Raw genomic sequence first — 15,414 nt, forward strand, 5'->3', positions numbered from 1 at the left:
TGGGCCAGGGCTGGCCTATGGGAAGCAGGGAGTGAATGAGACATCATGGTCCCTGAGATGGGGACAGGTGCAGAGAGGGGAGGCAGAGGCCAAGCTCAGTGGGGCAGAGGCAGTGTGTGGAGACGGGGGCTCCCCACCGCCCTGGTCCCCGGAAGGCTCAATGCCCAGAAGGCATTTCCAAGGCTGGATCCCGAGGAGGTTGGCTTTGAGGGAAACAGGGTACACCTCTTTGCTGAGAGGCTTCTTCTTCCCTCCTCTGATTGGCTACAGATCTGTGGTGGGCTGAGGGTCTCTGGGGAGAAGCCGGTCCTTGGCAGAGCTGGGGCACCTGGGGCCTGGCTAAGACTTCCTGCTCTGCATGGCAGGGCCCATCTCTGGTCAGGACCCTGGGGGTGGAATAGCTGGTGCTAAGGGAACATCAGCGCATCATGGCTGGGAGAAGCAGTGGGTGGTCCAGAAGACCCCTGAAACAGCTGGCTCTGGGGTCCCCTTTCAAGTGTTTCCAGATGTGGCAAGGGGTCAGGGAGACCTTGCATTGCAAATCTCAGAAAAAACAGGCTTAGAAAGAAAAAAAAAAGCGAACTTCTGGCTTTCAGAAGCCTGGCCACAAACTCGAGGGTGAGGCCCAGGGTCAAGAAGCCAGGGGCTGGGGAGCTGGGGAATTCTCTGGGGAGTGGGGGCGTTTGGCTTTGAAACTCTGAGCTAAGCCTTTGGGCTGACGTGGGATGACCAGAGGCTCCTGGGAGGCAGGACAGGTTGGCCGCCTCCCACGTCAGCAGGGAACATGCTGTGCTTCCAGATCGAGGGGCCGTTCCTCATGCATCTCTGGAGTGGCCACGTGCTGTGATGTATTGCTGCTAAGGGGCTCTCTCACTCACGGAAGGCTGCACGGTCCAGGCCCGAAGGACCCCACCGCCTGGACCCTGGGGAGGTGGCGAGGCTGCAGGCTGGGAAAGGGTCACTTGCTGCTGTGCGTCTTGACTTTGGTGGCGTTGATGTCAGCCTTGGTCTTCTGGATCCGGGAGAAGATCTCCTTGAAGAGCGCCTTATACTCGGGCTGGCTCTGCTCCAGCCGCTTGTCCACGGCCTCCACATGCTGGCTCAGGCTCTTCTCGCCGGCCTTGGCCTCCCCCTGGCCCTCCTCGCCCCCTCGCAGGTCCCTCCACGAGCTGTCCCGGGAGATGGGCCGCGAGGTCTGCACGCCGGCGTGCCGCACGCCGGCCCCGTGCTGCCGGCACTTGCTCAGCAGCTCCTCGTACTTCTCGAGCAGCGCGTGGTACTGCTCGTCCACCTCCCGCAGGATGGACATGCCCCGCTTGCGCACGCTGTTGGCGTGCAGCGTGAGGTTGCCTGCGTGCCGGCTGGCCGGGTCTTTGGCCACGATGGCGTTGAGCGCCGTGTCGCTGCAGCTCTTGCGCACCGCGTGGCCGGGGGAGGCCGCCGGCGAGGAGACGCCGTCGTGGGCACCGGGATCGTCCCCGCGGCCCGGCTGGGGGTCGTCGGCCTCGGGGGCCTGGGTGAGGGGTGCGAGCAGGGCCTCGGCCAGGTGGTCCTCCCGGCCCAGCAGGTAGGTCTTGGCTTGCTTCATCTGCTGCAGCTCCAGCAGCTCGGCCTCCAGCTCCTGCACGCGCAGGCGGCAGGCCTCCATGTCGCACAGCTGCCGCTCCAGCTCCGAGTACTCCTGGAGCACCGCCGCGTACTCCCGCTCCGCCCGCTCCTTGCGCTGCCGCTCCTGGCCCACCTGGGAGCGCAGCGCCCCCACCAGGGTCTGCAGCCGTTCGTTCTCCTGCTCCAGGGGCCGCGGGCCCAGCTCCAGGGAGGAGCTGTGCAGGCGGAAGACATCCTTGCACCTGGCGGGCAGGGAGGCAGGGGGCGGGGCAGGGGGTGGTGGTCATGGCCGAGGCCAGCCTCCCACCCCCTGCCGCCCCGGCCCAGCCGGGGCCTTGCATCTCTCTTGTCCACCGGGCTGGAATTGTTTGTCCCTCTCCATTGGTTCTCCACCCTTCTGCCCCTGTTCTGGCCTGGAGGACAGCCGGCAGTCCTCCAGGCCAGAACAGGGATGCCTCAGCCAGCTTTCCTCTCTCCTCAGCTCAGCCCACAGAAGGTGCAGGAGGGAAGCGGAGGGAGGCTGTGGGGTATGTCCTCCCTAGGCTCTCTTCCTGGTTAGTGCTGGCCAGGCGGCCTTCTCCACACCTTCTAGGTGCCCGTAACCCGCCCTTCCCCTCCTTCCCCTTGCCACTCCAGGCCTGGGGCTGGCAGCTCCTTTCTGTGCAGCCCTGGGACTCTGCAGTGCCCCTGGGGTTCTCCTACACCTTTCTCACACCTCTTCAATACTAACTTCTCCTCCACTACTCTGTGTGAGGAGCTGTTTCCTGCCAGGACCTTTATGGGAACACTCACTGTATATGCAATATGTATTCTTACATTATACAGTAGTTGTCTGACCTTAGATTTGATGGGATCTGAAAAGCACAGTGGTTAATCCCTCCTGGCTTAGAATTCTGGCTGTGCCTCTTACTAACCAGGTGACCTTTGATGAGACATATAACCTCTGAGCTTCGGTTTTCTCATCTGAGTAATAGGCATAATAAAACACCCCCCCACCATGTTGCGATGAGGTTGAAATCAGCAGAGAGGCAGCACACAGCCAGTGACCAGTAAATGCCAGCTGCCATGACTGTCATTAGCAACAGGACCAGGGTCTCTGATGGCCCGGATGATGCATCGACTCTCATTTCCACCTGCTGCTTCTCCTTCCTTCCTCCCTGGCTGGCAGTCCCAGGGACCCTGAGTGGCGCTCTCACCTACCGGGGGCTGGTGCATAGCTCCTTGAGGCAGGGGAAGGTATGGATGGTACGCCTGCGTTCCCGCTTCTCCCGGAGCACTCGCAGCTGCTCCAGGCCCCTCAGCTGCTCCACCTGGGCCTGCAGCTCTTCCACCTGGGCCTGCAAGCGCTCAATGGTCTCTGTCAGCCTGGGGGTGGGGTGGGGGACATGCATGGGAGGGAGTTTTAAGCAAATAGGGCCAGTCCGCCTCACTGTAGCCTTGGCTCCCTGCAGATGGAGGGACACAGGGTAGGGAATAGGCACACTTGAGCTGTGCTGCCTGGTCCTGAGGTCTGACGAGGAAACCTCTGCATGCCCAGGGACCTACCCTTCTTTCATACCTCCCAGGCTGAGCTGATCACTCCTCCTCTGTGCCACCTCGGTTCCTTGTCTACTCCTTTATCACTTAGCATACTGCACTGCAGTAAAATATATTTACACGCCTGCCTCCTCTCCCAGGCTGCGAGTTCCCAGAGGGTGAGAGTGCTCTTTGTATCCCCATCTTTGTATCCCAGCATGTAAAACAGAGTCTGGTGTATAGTTGGTGCTTTAAGAAGGGTTGTGCTCTGAAGGTCAAACCACATGAAATCGACAAGGGTAAACTCACTACCACCGCAGGTGCCTAGGCCTGGGCTTCTGGGAGAAGTTCACCAGTCACACCCACCAGTCCAAAGGCTCATGTGTGCTCCTGGCCCTGGGCCTCATCCTCGCCCCCTCCCCAGCCCCCAGCCAGGTCCTCACCCGTGGATCTTCTGCTGGGCAGCCTTACTCTCCAGCACCAGCCTCTGGTTGGTCAGTTCCAAGTCTCGGGCTGTCAGGTCCAGCTGCTCGTACACTTTGGCGTGCTGCTCGTTCACATGCCGCAGGGTGTCTAGCTGCTTGGTCAGGTACTGGGAATGGGTGAGTTGGGGCACTGAGTAACTTTTATTTATTTAATTTATTTATTTATTTATTTTTTGAGTTGGAGTCTCACTCTGTCGCCCAGACTGGAGTGCAGTGGCCGCTCCCAGTCACCACAGCCTCAACCTGCTGGGCTCTGGCGATCCTTCCGCCTCAGCCTTCCAAGTAGCTGGAACTACAGGCGTGCACTACCATGCCCGGCTCATTTTGATTTATTGTAGAGATGAGGTCTCACCAAGTTGCCCAGGCGGGTCTCGAACCCGCGGGCTCAGGCAATCCACTCACCTCAGCCTCCCAAAGGTGGGATTACAGGCTGAGACACCGAGTCCGGCTAATTTTTTATTTTTTTAATTTTTATTTATTTATTTTTATTTTTATTTTATTATTATTTTTTAGTTGGAGTCTCACTCTGTCGCCCAGACTGGAGTGCAGTGGCCGCTCCCAGTCACCACAGCCTCAACCTGCTGGGCTCTGGCGATCCTTCCGCCTCAGCCTTCCAAGTAGCTGGAACTACAGGCGTGCACTACCATGCCCGGCTCATTTTGATTTATTGTAGAGATGAGGTCTCACCAAGTTGCCCAGGCGGGTCTCGAACCCGCGGGCTCAGGCAATCCACTCACCTCAGCCTCCCAAAGGTGGGATTACAGGCTGAGACACCGAGTCCGGCTAATTTTTTATTTTTTTAATTTTTATTTATTTATTTTTATTTTTATTTTATTATTATTTTTTAGTTGGAGTCTCACTCTGTCGCCCAGACTGGAGTGCAGTGGCCGCTCCCAGTCACCACAGCCTCAACCTGCTGGGCTCTGGCGATCCTTCCGCCTCAGCCTTCCAAGTAGCTGGAACTACAGGCGTGCACTACCATGCCCGGCTCATTTTGATTTATTGTAGAGATGAGGTCTCACCAAGTTGCCCAGGCGGGTCTCGAACCCGCGGGCTCAGGCAATCCACTCACCTCAGCCTCCCAAAGGTGGGATTACAGGCTGAGACACCGAGTCCGGCTAATTTTTTATTTTTTTAATTTTTATTTATTTATTTTTATTTTTATTTTATTATTATTTTTTAGTTGGAGTCTCACTCTGTCGCCCAGACTGGAGTGCAGTGGCCGCTCCCAGTCACCACAGCCTCAACCTGCTGGGCTCTGGCGATCCTTCCGCCTCAGCCTTCCAAGTAGCTGGAACTACAGGCGTGCACTACCATGCCCGGCTCATTTTGATTTATTGTAGAGATGAGGTCTCACCAAGTTGCCCAGGCGGGTCTCGAACCCGCGGGCTCAGGCAATCCACTCACCTCAGCCTCCCAAAGGTGGGATTACAGGCTGAGACACCGAGTCCGGCTAATTTTTTATTTTTTTAATTTTTATTTATTTATTTTTATTTTTATTTTATTATTATTTTTTAGTTGGAGTCTCACTCTGTCGCCCAGACTGGAGTGCAGTGGCCGCTCCCAGTCACCACAGCCTCAACCTGCTGGGCTCTGGCGATCCTTCCGCCTCAGCCTTCCAAGTAGCTGGAACTACAGGCGTGCACTACCATGCCCGGCTCATTTTGATTTATTGTAGAGATGAGGTCTCACCAAGTTGCCCAGGCGGGTCTCGAACCCGCGGGCTCGGGCAATCCACTCACCTCAGCCTCCCAAAGCGTGGGATTACAGGCTGAGACACCGAGTCCGGCTCTGAGTAACTTTTAGAATGGGGCAGGAGCAAATGTCTCTGCCGGGGCCCTCCTACCTCTTCTTTATTTTATTTTATTTTTTTTGAGTTGGAGTCTCACTCTGTCGCTCAGGCTGGAGTGCAGTGGCACGCTCCCGGCCACCACAGCCTCGACCTGCTGAGCCCAGTCAGATGATCCTTCTGCCTCAGCCTTCCAAGTAGCGGAATCTGCAGGCATGCGCTACCACGACCAGCTAATTTTTTGATTTATTGTACAGATGAGGTCTCGCCATGTTGCCCAGGCTGGTCTCGAACCCGCGGGCTCAGGCAATCCTCTCACCTCGGCCCTCCTCCCTCTTCTAGGGGCAGGTTTGCTTTGATGTATTCGTCTTCAGCTGAGGGAGGGGTACACAGGGCTGCCTGATATAGTCGTGTCAGGCCAAGGCAGAGTGGCTTAGGCAGGCACTTTTCCCCTAAGTTGCACAAAGGCACACACAGGTCAAGAAATCCTTGATGGGGGGAGGCAAGCATGTGCAGGGCCTCTAGGGTTCCTCACCTCGATCTCCTGCACTTGCTCCTCATTGGTGGAGTACATTTGCTGCAGGGACTCCTCCAGCTCCTTGTTCCTCTCCAGCAGCGTCTTTCCCAGCTCTGCAGCCAGGTGCAGGTCTACATGGGAGGGGCGGAGGGTGGGAGAAATACCGCAGCGTGAAAACAAAGGCGGAGGCTCCCCCATCAATGTCCAGAATGTCTGTTCTGGGTGGGACCCCAGGGACCCCAAGGTAACCAAGACATAGGTTGGAGGGGAGCTGAGCCTTGGCTCCGTCACCTCTGCTTGGAACGTCTTTCCCCCAGACACTCCCAAAGCTTGCTTCCGCTTCTCCCTCAAGTCTGTGCTTGAATGTCACCTCTTCCAGGGGGTCTTCCCCAACCACTTGATTCCGAGTTGCACCTTCCCTGGCCCTGCACTCTCTCCCCTGCTTAATTTTCCTCCTAAGCACTGAGCAGTATCTCACTTACCCAGCAAGTAACTCATTTATCTTGTTCGCCTCCTCCAACTAATTGTGAGCTTGTGGGAGAGATTTTTATCTGTTTTGTTCACTGATATCCCCAGGGTCTGGAATATCCCCTAGCTGGCACAGAGTTGGTGCATAGTGGACCTTTTTAAAAACATAATGAGTGAGCAGAATGTGATAAGAGCATCGACAGACATGGGGCAAAGTGCCCTGGGATGACAGGTAAGGGAGAGTGTCACGCTTCCTGGGGGCGATGGGAGGCTCAGGCAGAATGGACAGCCCTCAAGTTTGGCCTGGAAGAGTAAATAGGAGCTCACGGATATGCAGAGAGCGCAGAACAGCTGGCTGGGTATCAGGATTGGGAGAGGATTCAGAGCTCTTTGGGCTTTCATTTTTATGGAAGACAGGCAGGAAAGCACAAGTGACTTGCTCAAGGTCACCAGCTGGTTTATGGCCCTGCCTGGAGTAGAATTCAAGTATTCTTACCCTGGTTGACTACCATTTGATCTTGGTGACATGTGCCCATTTCTCAAAGCTTCTCTTTTCCTTGGGCAGCAAAACCATCCTCCTCCCACAGCAGCCCTGATTTTTGTACCCTGTAGGACCAAACCTCTCTTCCCCCACTCCAGCCAAAGATAAATTAGCACCCATCAGAAAGGCTGGGAGGGAATCTGCCATTTTTAGGGGGATGCTGAAGGGTTGAGGCAGAGGAAGGGTCTGGAAGGAAGTGGCAGGCATTAAAATCTCTAAAAATCGGGCTCGGTGGCTCAGCCCGTAATCCCAGCGCTTTGGGAGGCTGAGGTGAGTGGACTGCCTGAGCCCGTGGGTTCAAGACCTGCCTGGGCAACTTGGCGAGACCTCCTCTCTACAATAAATCAAAAAATTAGCCGGGTGTGGTAGCACACGCCAGTAGTTCCAGCTCCTTGGAAGGCTGAGGCAGAAGGATCGCCGGAGCCCAGCAGGTCGAGGGTGCGGTGGCCGGGAGTGGCCATTGCACTCCAGTCTGGGTGACAGAGTGAGACTCCCAACTCAAAAAAAAAAAAAAAATCTTTAAAAATTATTTTTGTGGGTTGGGCTCGGTGGCTCATGTCTGCAATCCCTGTGGGAGGCCAAGGCAGGAGGATCGATTGAGCCCAGGAGTTTGAGACCAGCCTCATCTCTACAAAAAAAAAAAAATTTAAAAATTAGCCAGGTACGGTGATGTGTACCTGCAGTCCTAGCTACTTGGGAAGGATCACCTGAGCCCAGGAGGTTGAGGCTGCAGTGAGCCATGATCATGCCGCTGCACTCCCCAGTCAGGGCAACAGAGTGAGACCCTGACTTGAAAAAAATTTATTTTTGTGGTTCTGAGTTGTGTGATGGTTGCTGGACATTTGGAGTAGAAACAATCCCCCCACCACACATGCGTATGTTAAATGTATATTGTTCCCTTTATTTCTAAGAAGAGTTAGGCAGGGTGGAGACAATACTCTAAAACTGTGATGATAGTTGCACAACTCTGAATATAATAAAAACCACTGAATTCACTTTAAGTGAGTGAATAGTATTGTGTGTAAATTAAATATAAATATAGCTGTAAAAAAAAAGATTAGGCAGCTTAATTCAGAGACTTAGACTGGTTTGGAGAGAGCAGATCCTTAAAGAAATCTTTAGAGTAGGCTCATGCTGAGTTTCACAAGGCTGTTTTCTTTTTAAGATAGCTTAAATGTTTTTTTCTTAAGTCATGCTTGTTGTAAAAAAAAAAAATCTAGCCAGGTGCAGTGGCTCATACCTATAATCCCAGCACTTTGGGAAGCCGAGGCGAGAGAACTGCCTGAGCCCAAAGGTTCAAGACCAGCTTGGGCAACTTGGTGAGACCTCATCTCTACAACAAATAAAAAATTAGCCAGGTGTGGTGGTGCATGTCTATAGTCTCAACTACTTGGAAGGCTGAGGTGGAAAGATCCCCTGAGCCTAGCAGGTCAAGGCTGTGGTGGCTGTGAGTGTGCCACTGCACTCCAGCCTGGGCGACAGAGTGAGACTCCGACTCAAAAAAAAAAAAAAAAAAAAAAATATCTAACAGTACAAGGCTGGGGGCAATGGCTTGTGCCTGTAATCCCAACACTTTGGGAAGCTGAGGTGGGAGGATCACTTGAGGCCAGGAGATCAAGGCTAGCCTGGGCAACATAGTGAGACCCTGTCTATATATTTATTAAAATATATTAAAAATCTAACAGCACAAGGCTGGGCATCGTGGTTCACACCTGTAATCCCAGGACTTTGGGAGGCCAAGGAGGAGGACTGCTTGAGCCCAGGAGTTCGAGACCAGCCTGGGCAACACAGCAAGATGTCTCTACAAAAAAAATTTAAAAATTAGCAGGGTGTGCACCTATAGTCCCAGTTACTCAGGAGGCTGAAGTGGATCACCTGAGCCTAGGAGGTGGAAACTGTGGTGAGCTGTGATTGTGCCATTGCACTCTAATCTGAGCAAGAGAGTAAGACCCTTGACTCAAAAAAACCCCCCAAAAACCAAAAAAAACTAACAGTGCAGAAAGGTTAAACTGGTGATAAAAAAATTACTTGAAAATATGTCTCATATATTATCTTAGGCGGAGGCAAGAGGATTGTCTGAGCCTAGGGTTTTGAGACCAGCTTGGGTAACTTGGCAAGACCACGTCTCTACAAAAAAATTAAAAAACTAGCCAGTGTGATGGTGTACACCTACAGTTCCAGTTACCTGGAAGACTGAGGTAGAAGGATTGCCTGAGCCCAGCAGGTCGAGGCTGTGGGCTGTGGTAGCCTTGAGTGTGCCACTGCACTCCAGCCTGGATGACAGAATGAGATTTCAACTCAAAAAAAAAAAAAGAAAAAAGAAAAAAGAGCCAGGCTCGGTGGCTCAGCCCGTAATCCCGCGCCTTTGGGAGGCTGAGGTGAGTGGATTGCCTGAGCCCGCGGGTTCGAGACCCGCCTGGGCAACTTGGCGAGACCTCATTTCTACAATAACTCAAAAATTAGCCGGGCATGGTAGCGCACGTCTATAATTCCGGCTACTCGCAAGGCTGAGGCGGAAGGATCGCCGGAGCCCAGCAGGTCGAGGCTGCGGTGGCCGGGAGCGGCCACTGCACTCCAGTCTGGGCAACAGAGTGAGACTCCAACTCAAAAAAAAAAAAGTAAAAATAAAAAATAATCTTAGATCCATATCTGGGAGTTCCTCAAAGAGACATGGTCTGAAATGAAAGAATAATGTTACTCGTCAGTAATTAAAATTACACTCTGCGTGTGTGGAATGGGAGGAGGGGAGAAATGAAGTAGAAAGAAAAGAAAATATAACACCTAGAGAAAATTGCTGTTAGCATTTTGGTGACCATCCTTCCAAACAACTCTGTGCTTAAAACACCTGGAGACATAATTTTGTGTCAACAGAATCACATTTGTCTGTAGCTGCCTTCTTCATTGAACAATACAGCATGGGTATGTTTCTGTGTCACTACAGATCCATATAATCATTTTTAGTGGGTGTAAGATATTCTATTGTAATATGCTCCCTAAGTAGCTATCCCTAAATAGTTCTTATTGTTGCGCCTTTAGAATGTCTTCAATTTTTTTCTCTAATAAAAACGAAGCAGTAATTAACTTCATTGTACAAGTTAATTTTTTGTGCAAATCGCTGCCCATTTCTTTAGGATGCTTTCCTGGAAACAGAATTATTGGGTCAAAAGGTGGTCCTTTGTGACTCATTCTGCCAAAAGACTGTCCAGGAAAGTTTTGTTTGTTTGTTTTTTCACTTTATTTTTTAATTTTTTTTGAGTTGGAGTCTCACTCTGTCGCCCAGACTGGAGTGCAGTGGCCGCTCCCGGCCACCGCAGCCTCGACCTGCTGGGCTCCGGCGATCCTTCCGCCTCAGCCTTCCCAGTAGCCGGAATTACAGGCGCGTGCTACCACGCCCGGCTGATTTTTTGATTTATTGTAGAGATGAGGTCTCACTGCCCAGGCGGGTCTCAAACCCGCGGGCTCAGGCAATCCACTCACCTCAGCCTCCCAAAGGTGCGGGATCAGAGGCTGAGCCACCGAGCCCGGCTGTGTTTTTTCACTTTATAAGGCTGTTTCTTAAAACAGCTGATGGCATAAATCCAGTTCAAGATGCATAAAGCCAATATGGGTCCAGGATTTGGCTCTTTCCTGCTTTCCCTTTTAAGACATAGGGATGGTTCTCGGATCCCTAGGGGATGGATGGGCTCTATACCCCTCCTGGCAAGTTGCCCAGAAAGGCTGGTTCAGCTGAGCCCCTTGGTATGCGTTGGATAGGCCTAGGGTGGAGGTCTTCCTCTCGGACGAGGCTTGGAGAGCTGTGACTGGTGGTGGGCAGCTGAGGGCAGGGCCTTGGGCTTTCTTTCAGCCACGCTGGGGGCAGGACTGATGTTACCCTGAAAGTCAGAGGGGCTGACCAGCCACCAGGCCTGGACAAAAGGCCAAGCTACCCAATAGGAGCAGACAGAGGTGAGGTTTGAAAACAGTCAGAATGGAGCCTCCAGGGCTGGGCCTAAGCCAGAGGAGACCCCATGTCCAGATGTCGTTCTGAAAAGGCGTGGAAGCTGCTATCCTAGAACAAGGCTGCAACAACTTATCCTGGAAAGACAAAAGCAGTTTTCCCAAACCCCTACGCTGGCCATTAAAGAAACCTAAATTATATAAATCATAGATAAGAACCTTTATCCTCGAGCAACTAACTTTTTGATGAGGATGCCAAGAAAAACTAGTTGACTAATATAAACCTAATAAGGGAATGAACACACTTGCTGTATGTATTTATTAACTGTAAGCTGGGCAAAAGTATGGAGGCATCTACAAAGTGTGAAGCTTGATGTTAAGATCACTGAACTAAGCCCTGTGTTATGCTGTGTGCTTGGCAGTAACTCAGGAGACCAACAAGACCACAGCAGCTCCTGATGAGAGAGCCATGCCATTGTTCTGTTTTCTGTAAGAGGGCAGCAATTCAGTTCAGCCCCCAAAACTATATAGTAGTTCAGGAATAAATGAAAAAAGATCAGAGGGCCACCCTCCTAGATGTTTTCTCCCTTGGAAACTGTTGGGTGGTCTGCAAAGAGGCCAGTGCTACTGATTCTACCTCCTGCAGTGGTGTCAGGGGACACATGGGTGGCTTATGTAGAGCCCCTGCAGCTTAACTAGAGTCTGGGGTCACAGCATCAGAGGTGAGGGAGGAAGGGCCAAGTGTAATGCAACATCATTCCCTCCTTTCCTTCCAGGTGAATGTCTGGGCTGTGTGTATATTCCTAATGCTGGGAGACCAGGGTGGTAGATACCACATCATAACCGGGGACACTGAAGATTGCCCTTCTAAGGCAGCAAATATGACCTGGGCTACCTAGTGATTCAGGATGGGGAAGAAGGGAAACACAGAAGAAGGGTGGGGTGGAGGGGCAGAATCTCCAAGCATTTCAGGGAAGCTGGATCACAGTGCAAGCTCAGCTGATCAAAGCAGCCAGGAGGCAGCACCGGAAGAGTCTAGAAGCTGCAGAGCAGGGGACGGAGTCGAGTCAAGTGCTAGGGAGAGGACACCAGCTAGCTGGCAGGCTCCAGGCTCAGGGGACAGAGGCCTGGGAGCTGGAAAAAGGGAGAGATGGCAAGGCAGGAAGTAGAAGCAAAGTAACAAACAGCCTGTCACAGCCAGGTTTATGGGTCACACTGGATCAAGCTGGGGATGCTACTGAGTCTCTCCTGCCCGGACCCTGGGGTTTTCTGGGGTCTCCTTCAGGGGCGTTAGTGGTTTTACATGAAGCAATGCCTCAGAATCCTGAGAAGGAATGGCTGGGGAGCCGAGGGAGTGTCTTTGAAAAGAAACCTTGAAATACCACTGCCCCTCACTGGCTGGTGCACAAGAGACTCCAGAAGAGAGAGGTGGGAAAGGGACAGAAAATACATACAGGGAAAGAGACAAAGGTAAAAGGTGTGAGCTCAGATGGAGGACATGAGTTACCATCTGGCAGGGTTGTGGAGTGCTGTTCCCAGCCCACAGGCCACTGTCAGGAACTCTGAGTCTGCAAAACTGGGGGCAGGTCACCTTTGGGGCAACCAGGGTGGAGGGAGGACCTCCCTCCCCTTGCCATGTCATAGCTTTCCTGAGGCTGAGGCCTCAAGGTCAAGGCCTCAAGGCTGAGGGAGGAGAGGGTGGGCGTCCAGGACTTCAAATCCATGACTCAGCAGGCATCTCTCAGCCTGGAAAGAGGAACCCATAGTGCCTGCCGCTCCTGGCCTCAGGCTGGGGAGGGAGGTGGGCAGAGAAAGGGAGTGCCAGTGCTTAATAATTAATGGTTTTTTCTATTTTTGCAGGTGCTCGTGGCAGTGGGCAGAGGGAACACAGCAAGAATCTAGGACCTCGCCTATCACAACGGCTCCCCTTCACCAGAACAGAGAAACATCACAGTTGAATGGGATCTCTACGCTCAAACTTCTGGAAAGTGAAGTTGGGGTCTGCCCTTGAGGCAGGGGGAAACAGTACGGACGCGGAGGGGAGACCAGGTGGCTGGTTGAGAAAACCACTTCCTGGGTCACTCAGAGGCAACCTGGGGGCAACTGGACAGAAGATAATTTAAGGAGCCTGACCCGCAATTGGCTGGCCCTGGGCTCTCGCTTCATTCCACCATCCAGCTCTCCATGCCTTGCCGTAGGGCGCTGAGGGGACTGGGCCCATGGGGGTGAGTTTCGGTACCTGTGTCTGGGGCTCTGCCCGCCTCTCCTCCCTCAGTGTTCTCACTGCCTGGGCACAGCATCCCTTTCATACATTCCCTAGAACGCCTGCCCCCTCCCTCGGCCTTAGGAGATCCTTTCCACCCTCCCGCTCAAAGGGGCCTTGGCATAAACTTTTGAAGACTCTGCTCTCACTGTTGCTGTGCCAGTATCCACAGAGCCCCTCATGTTCTGACACCATTGTTAGTTTAACCTTATTTTGGTCTCCTCTGACGTAATATGGAGTCCCCTGAGGGCAGAGACTACGTCTATCCAGGCTCAGCACAGCACCTGGCCCACAGTAAGTGCACAGCCAGTTTTTGGTGGAATGCTCTCGTTTCTTCCGCGACTCTCATTTCTAGTTTCCTTTCTTGTTCCTGGACTCTGGCTACCACTGGGGTTGCCAGGCCAGGCTGGATGGTGCAGACCAGCAGGACCAGAGAAGGAGGGGCCTGTAGGGAGCATTCCTCTCCTGTTCCCAGAGCATGGCCGCCCAGCCCAGCTGGAATCTGGGATACCACTCCCACTCGAGAAGCTGCACACCTCCCACCTCTATTCCCTGGCTCCTTCCTCACAGGTATGGTGCCAAAGCCTTCAACAGGAATGGAGAAATTAAATGAGACAACAACAATATTCGCACCTGCCTCCCCAAGGGCCATCTTCCTAAGAACACAGCTTCCAACCTTTCCTTTCAAAACTGCCTCTTCCAGGAAGCCCTACTGCTTCCTATGCCCATAATACTTCTCCACCTACACTTAGTTACAAGCCACCTCCTTCACTTGCCAAGGTATACCTTGAGGGTCAGGGCTATGACTATTCCCAGCTCACAGGATGGTATCTGGCACTTAAGGGGAACCTGATAGGTATTCATGGAAAAGTTTAGTACCCGGGATAGGGGAGGGGGTTATCACAGCCAGTGCAGGGTATCCCATTCCAGGCAGGGAGGCTGAGGCCAGAGTCCAGGGCATAGACCACAGCGGGGTCTTGCCTAGTACTCTCAATCCCACATTCCTCCGCCCGAGGCTGATTAACCCTTGTTCTGAGCACAAGGACAGAGCCTCATCTGCCAGTGAATCTTGGCCACATGGGGAAGTGGGTCAGGGCCAGGAAACAAAGGCTTCAGGATCTGGGTAGATGCTTCACATTAAGGAAAAGCCAGATTGCTGGGGCCCTGTGGATGGAGACCAGGGTGTGAGCACACCAAAGCAGGGCAAGGTGGCATAAACGGCACTAGACTTGTGTCCACACCCACCCACTTGCTTGTGACCATAGGAAGGTCACTTCTCCTTGGACATGTTTCCCTGCCCCCTTCAGCTCTGACCATCCAAGAATAAGGCACCTTGGGGGAGGAGAGGGTGGATTTGACTCCACTCTAGCAGGCCTCCTCCTCCTTCCTGTCCCAACAGCCCCGCCCTCTACTCCCAGTGATGTCACTCCGGCCACCTCATCACTAGCTTCTGAACCCCTGTCAGTCGCCCTTTCCGCCCTCAGATGGGGGGTACAGGGGCGGCAGAGGTGGCTCCGCTTTGCGCAAGGTTTAATCTGGTACCCTGTCTGGAATTCCTAAACCCATCCCCTCCAAACCATGTGCATTTGGGAGGGGACCCGGGAAGGGAGGGGTTGGGCGACTCCCATCTGCAGAAGGCACACTGCGGACTGGACTTTCCACGTCTTCACCGGCGTGGTCCGGCACCACTGCTCCCTGGGTAGGAAGCGAGTTGGGGAAACTTTCTGGGAGTCTTAGAGCTCATAAATCCCGGCAGGAACGAGTGCTGCCGGGCTTGGAACGAGATAACTTCCCTCTACACACACTCCACCTTTCCGTCCAAACACAACGAAGGAGCCACCTCCCGGCCTCCAAGGACTCCCAGCCAGCGCTCAGCCCCCTAACAATACCAGGGCAGCCGGGCAGTAGCCGCCTCCAGGCGGGGGTGGGCGAGTGGACGCCGGATGCCCTGTCGTTTGGGAAAACGGGAAGACCTCCCTCCCCCCACGATCGCAGGTCCCGCCGGTCCGGGCAGGGTCTTCCCGGGCAGCGCCCCCTCTCCACGTCCCGGTTCTCCAGACGCATCACTCCTCCGGGTCGGGCGCGCCCGGTCCAGCCCTGCCCTTCCCGGGGCGAAAGCGCCCAACAATGGAGCGGCGGACAGGGGTCACCGGGTGCACCCCGCGCTCACCCTGCTCTAGGTCCTGCTGGTCGTACCAGGGCTCCTCTTCCTCTGCGAAGTCCTCCATCCCGGCGGCTCTCCGCATGGCCCCGCGGGCGCGGGCGGGTGGTGCGGCGGCGCCGCTCAGGCCC

General features: G+C 53.7%; 1 protein-coding gene across 1 annotated transcript; it reads right to left on the reverse strand.

Annotated features, from left to right (window-relative positions):
- Positions 1-663: 663 nt before the first annotated feature.
- On the reverse strand, positions 664-15,368 carry CDR2L (cerebellar degeneration related protein 2 like). The gene is made up of 5 exons (XM_008073332.1): positions 15,293-15,368; positions 5,933-6,045; positions 3,567-3,715; positions 2,809-2,973; positions 664-1,850 (listed from the first exon to the last, which is right to left on the reverse strand). Exons 1-5 carry the CDS (start codon positions 15,366-15,368, stop codon positions 959-961), a joined length of 1,395 nt encoding a protein of 464 aa, XP_008071523.1. The 3' UTR covers positions 664-958.
- Positions 15,369-15,414: the final 46 nt, after the last annotated feature.

The sequence above is a fragment of the Carlito syrichta genome, unplaced genomic scaffold (assembly GCF_000164805.1).
Source record: "Carlito syrichta isolate Samal-C Ts95f unplaced genomic scaffold, Tarsius_syrichta-2.0.1 Scaffold315826, whole genome shotgun sequence".
Classification (NCBI taxonomy): Eukaryota; Metazoa; Chordata; class Mammalia; order Primates; family Tarsiidae; genus Carlito; species Carlito syrichta.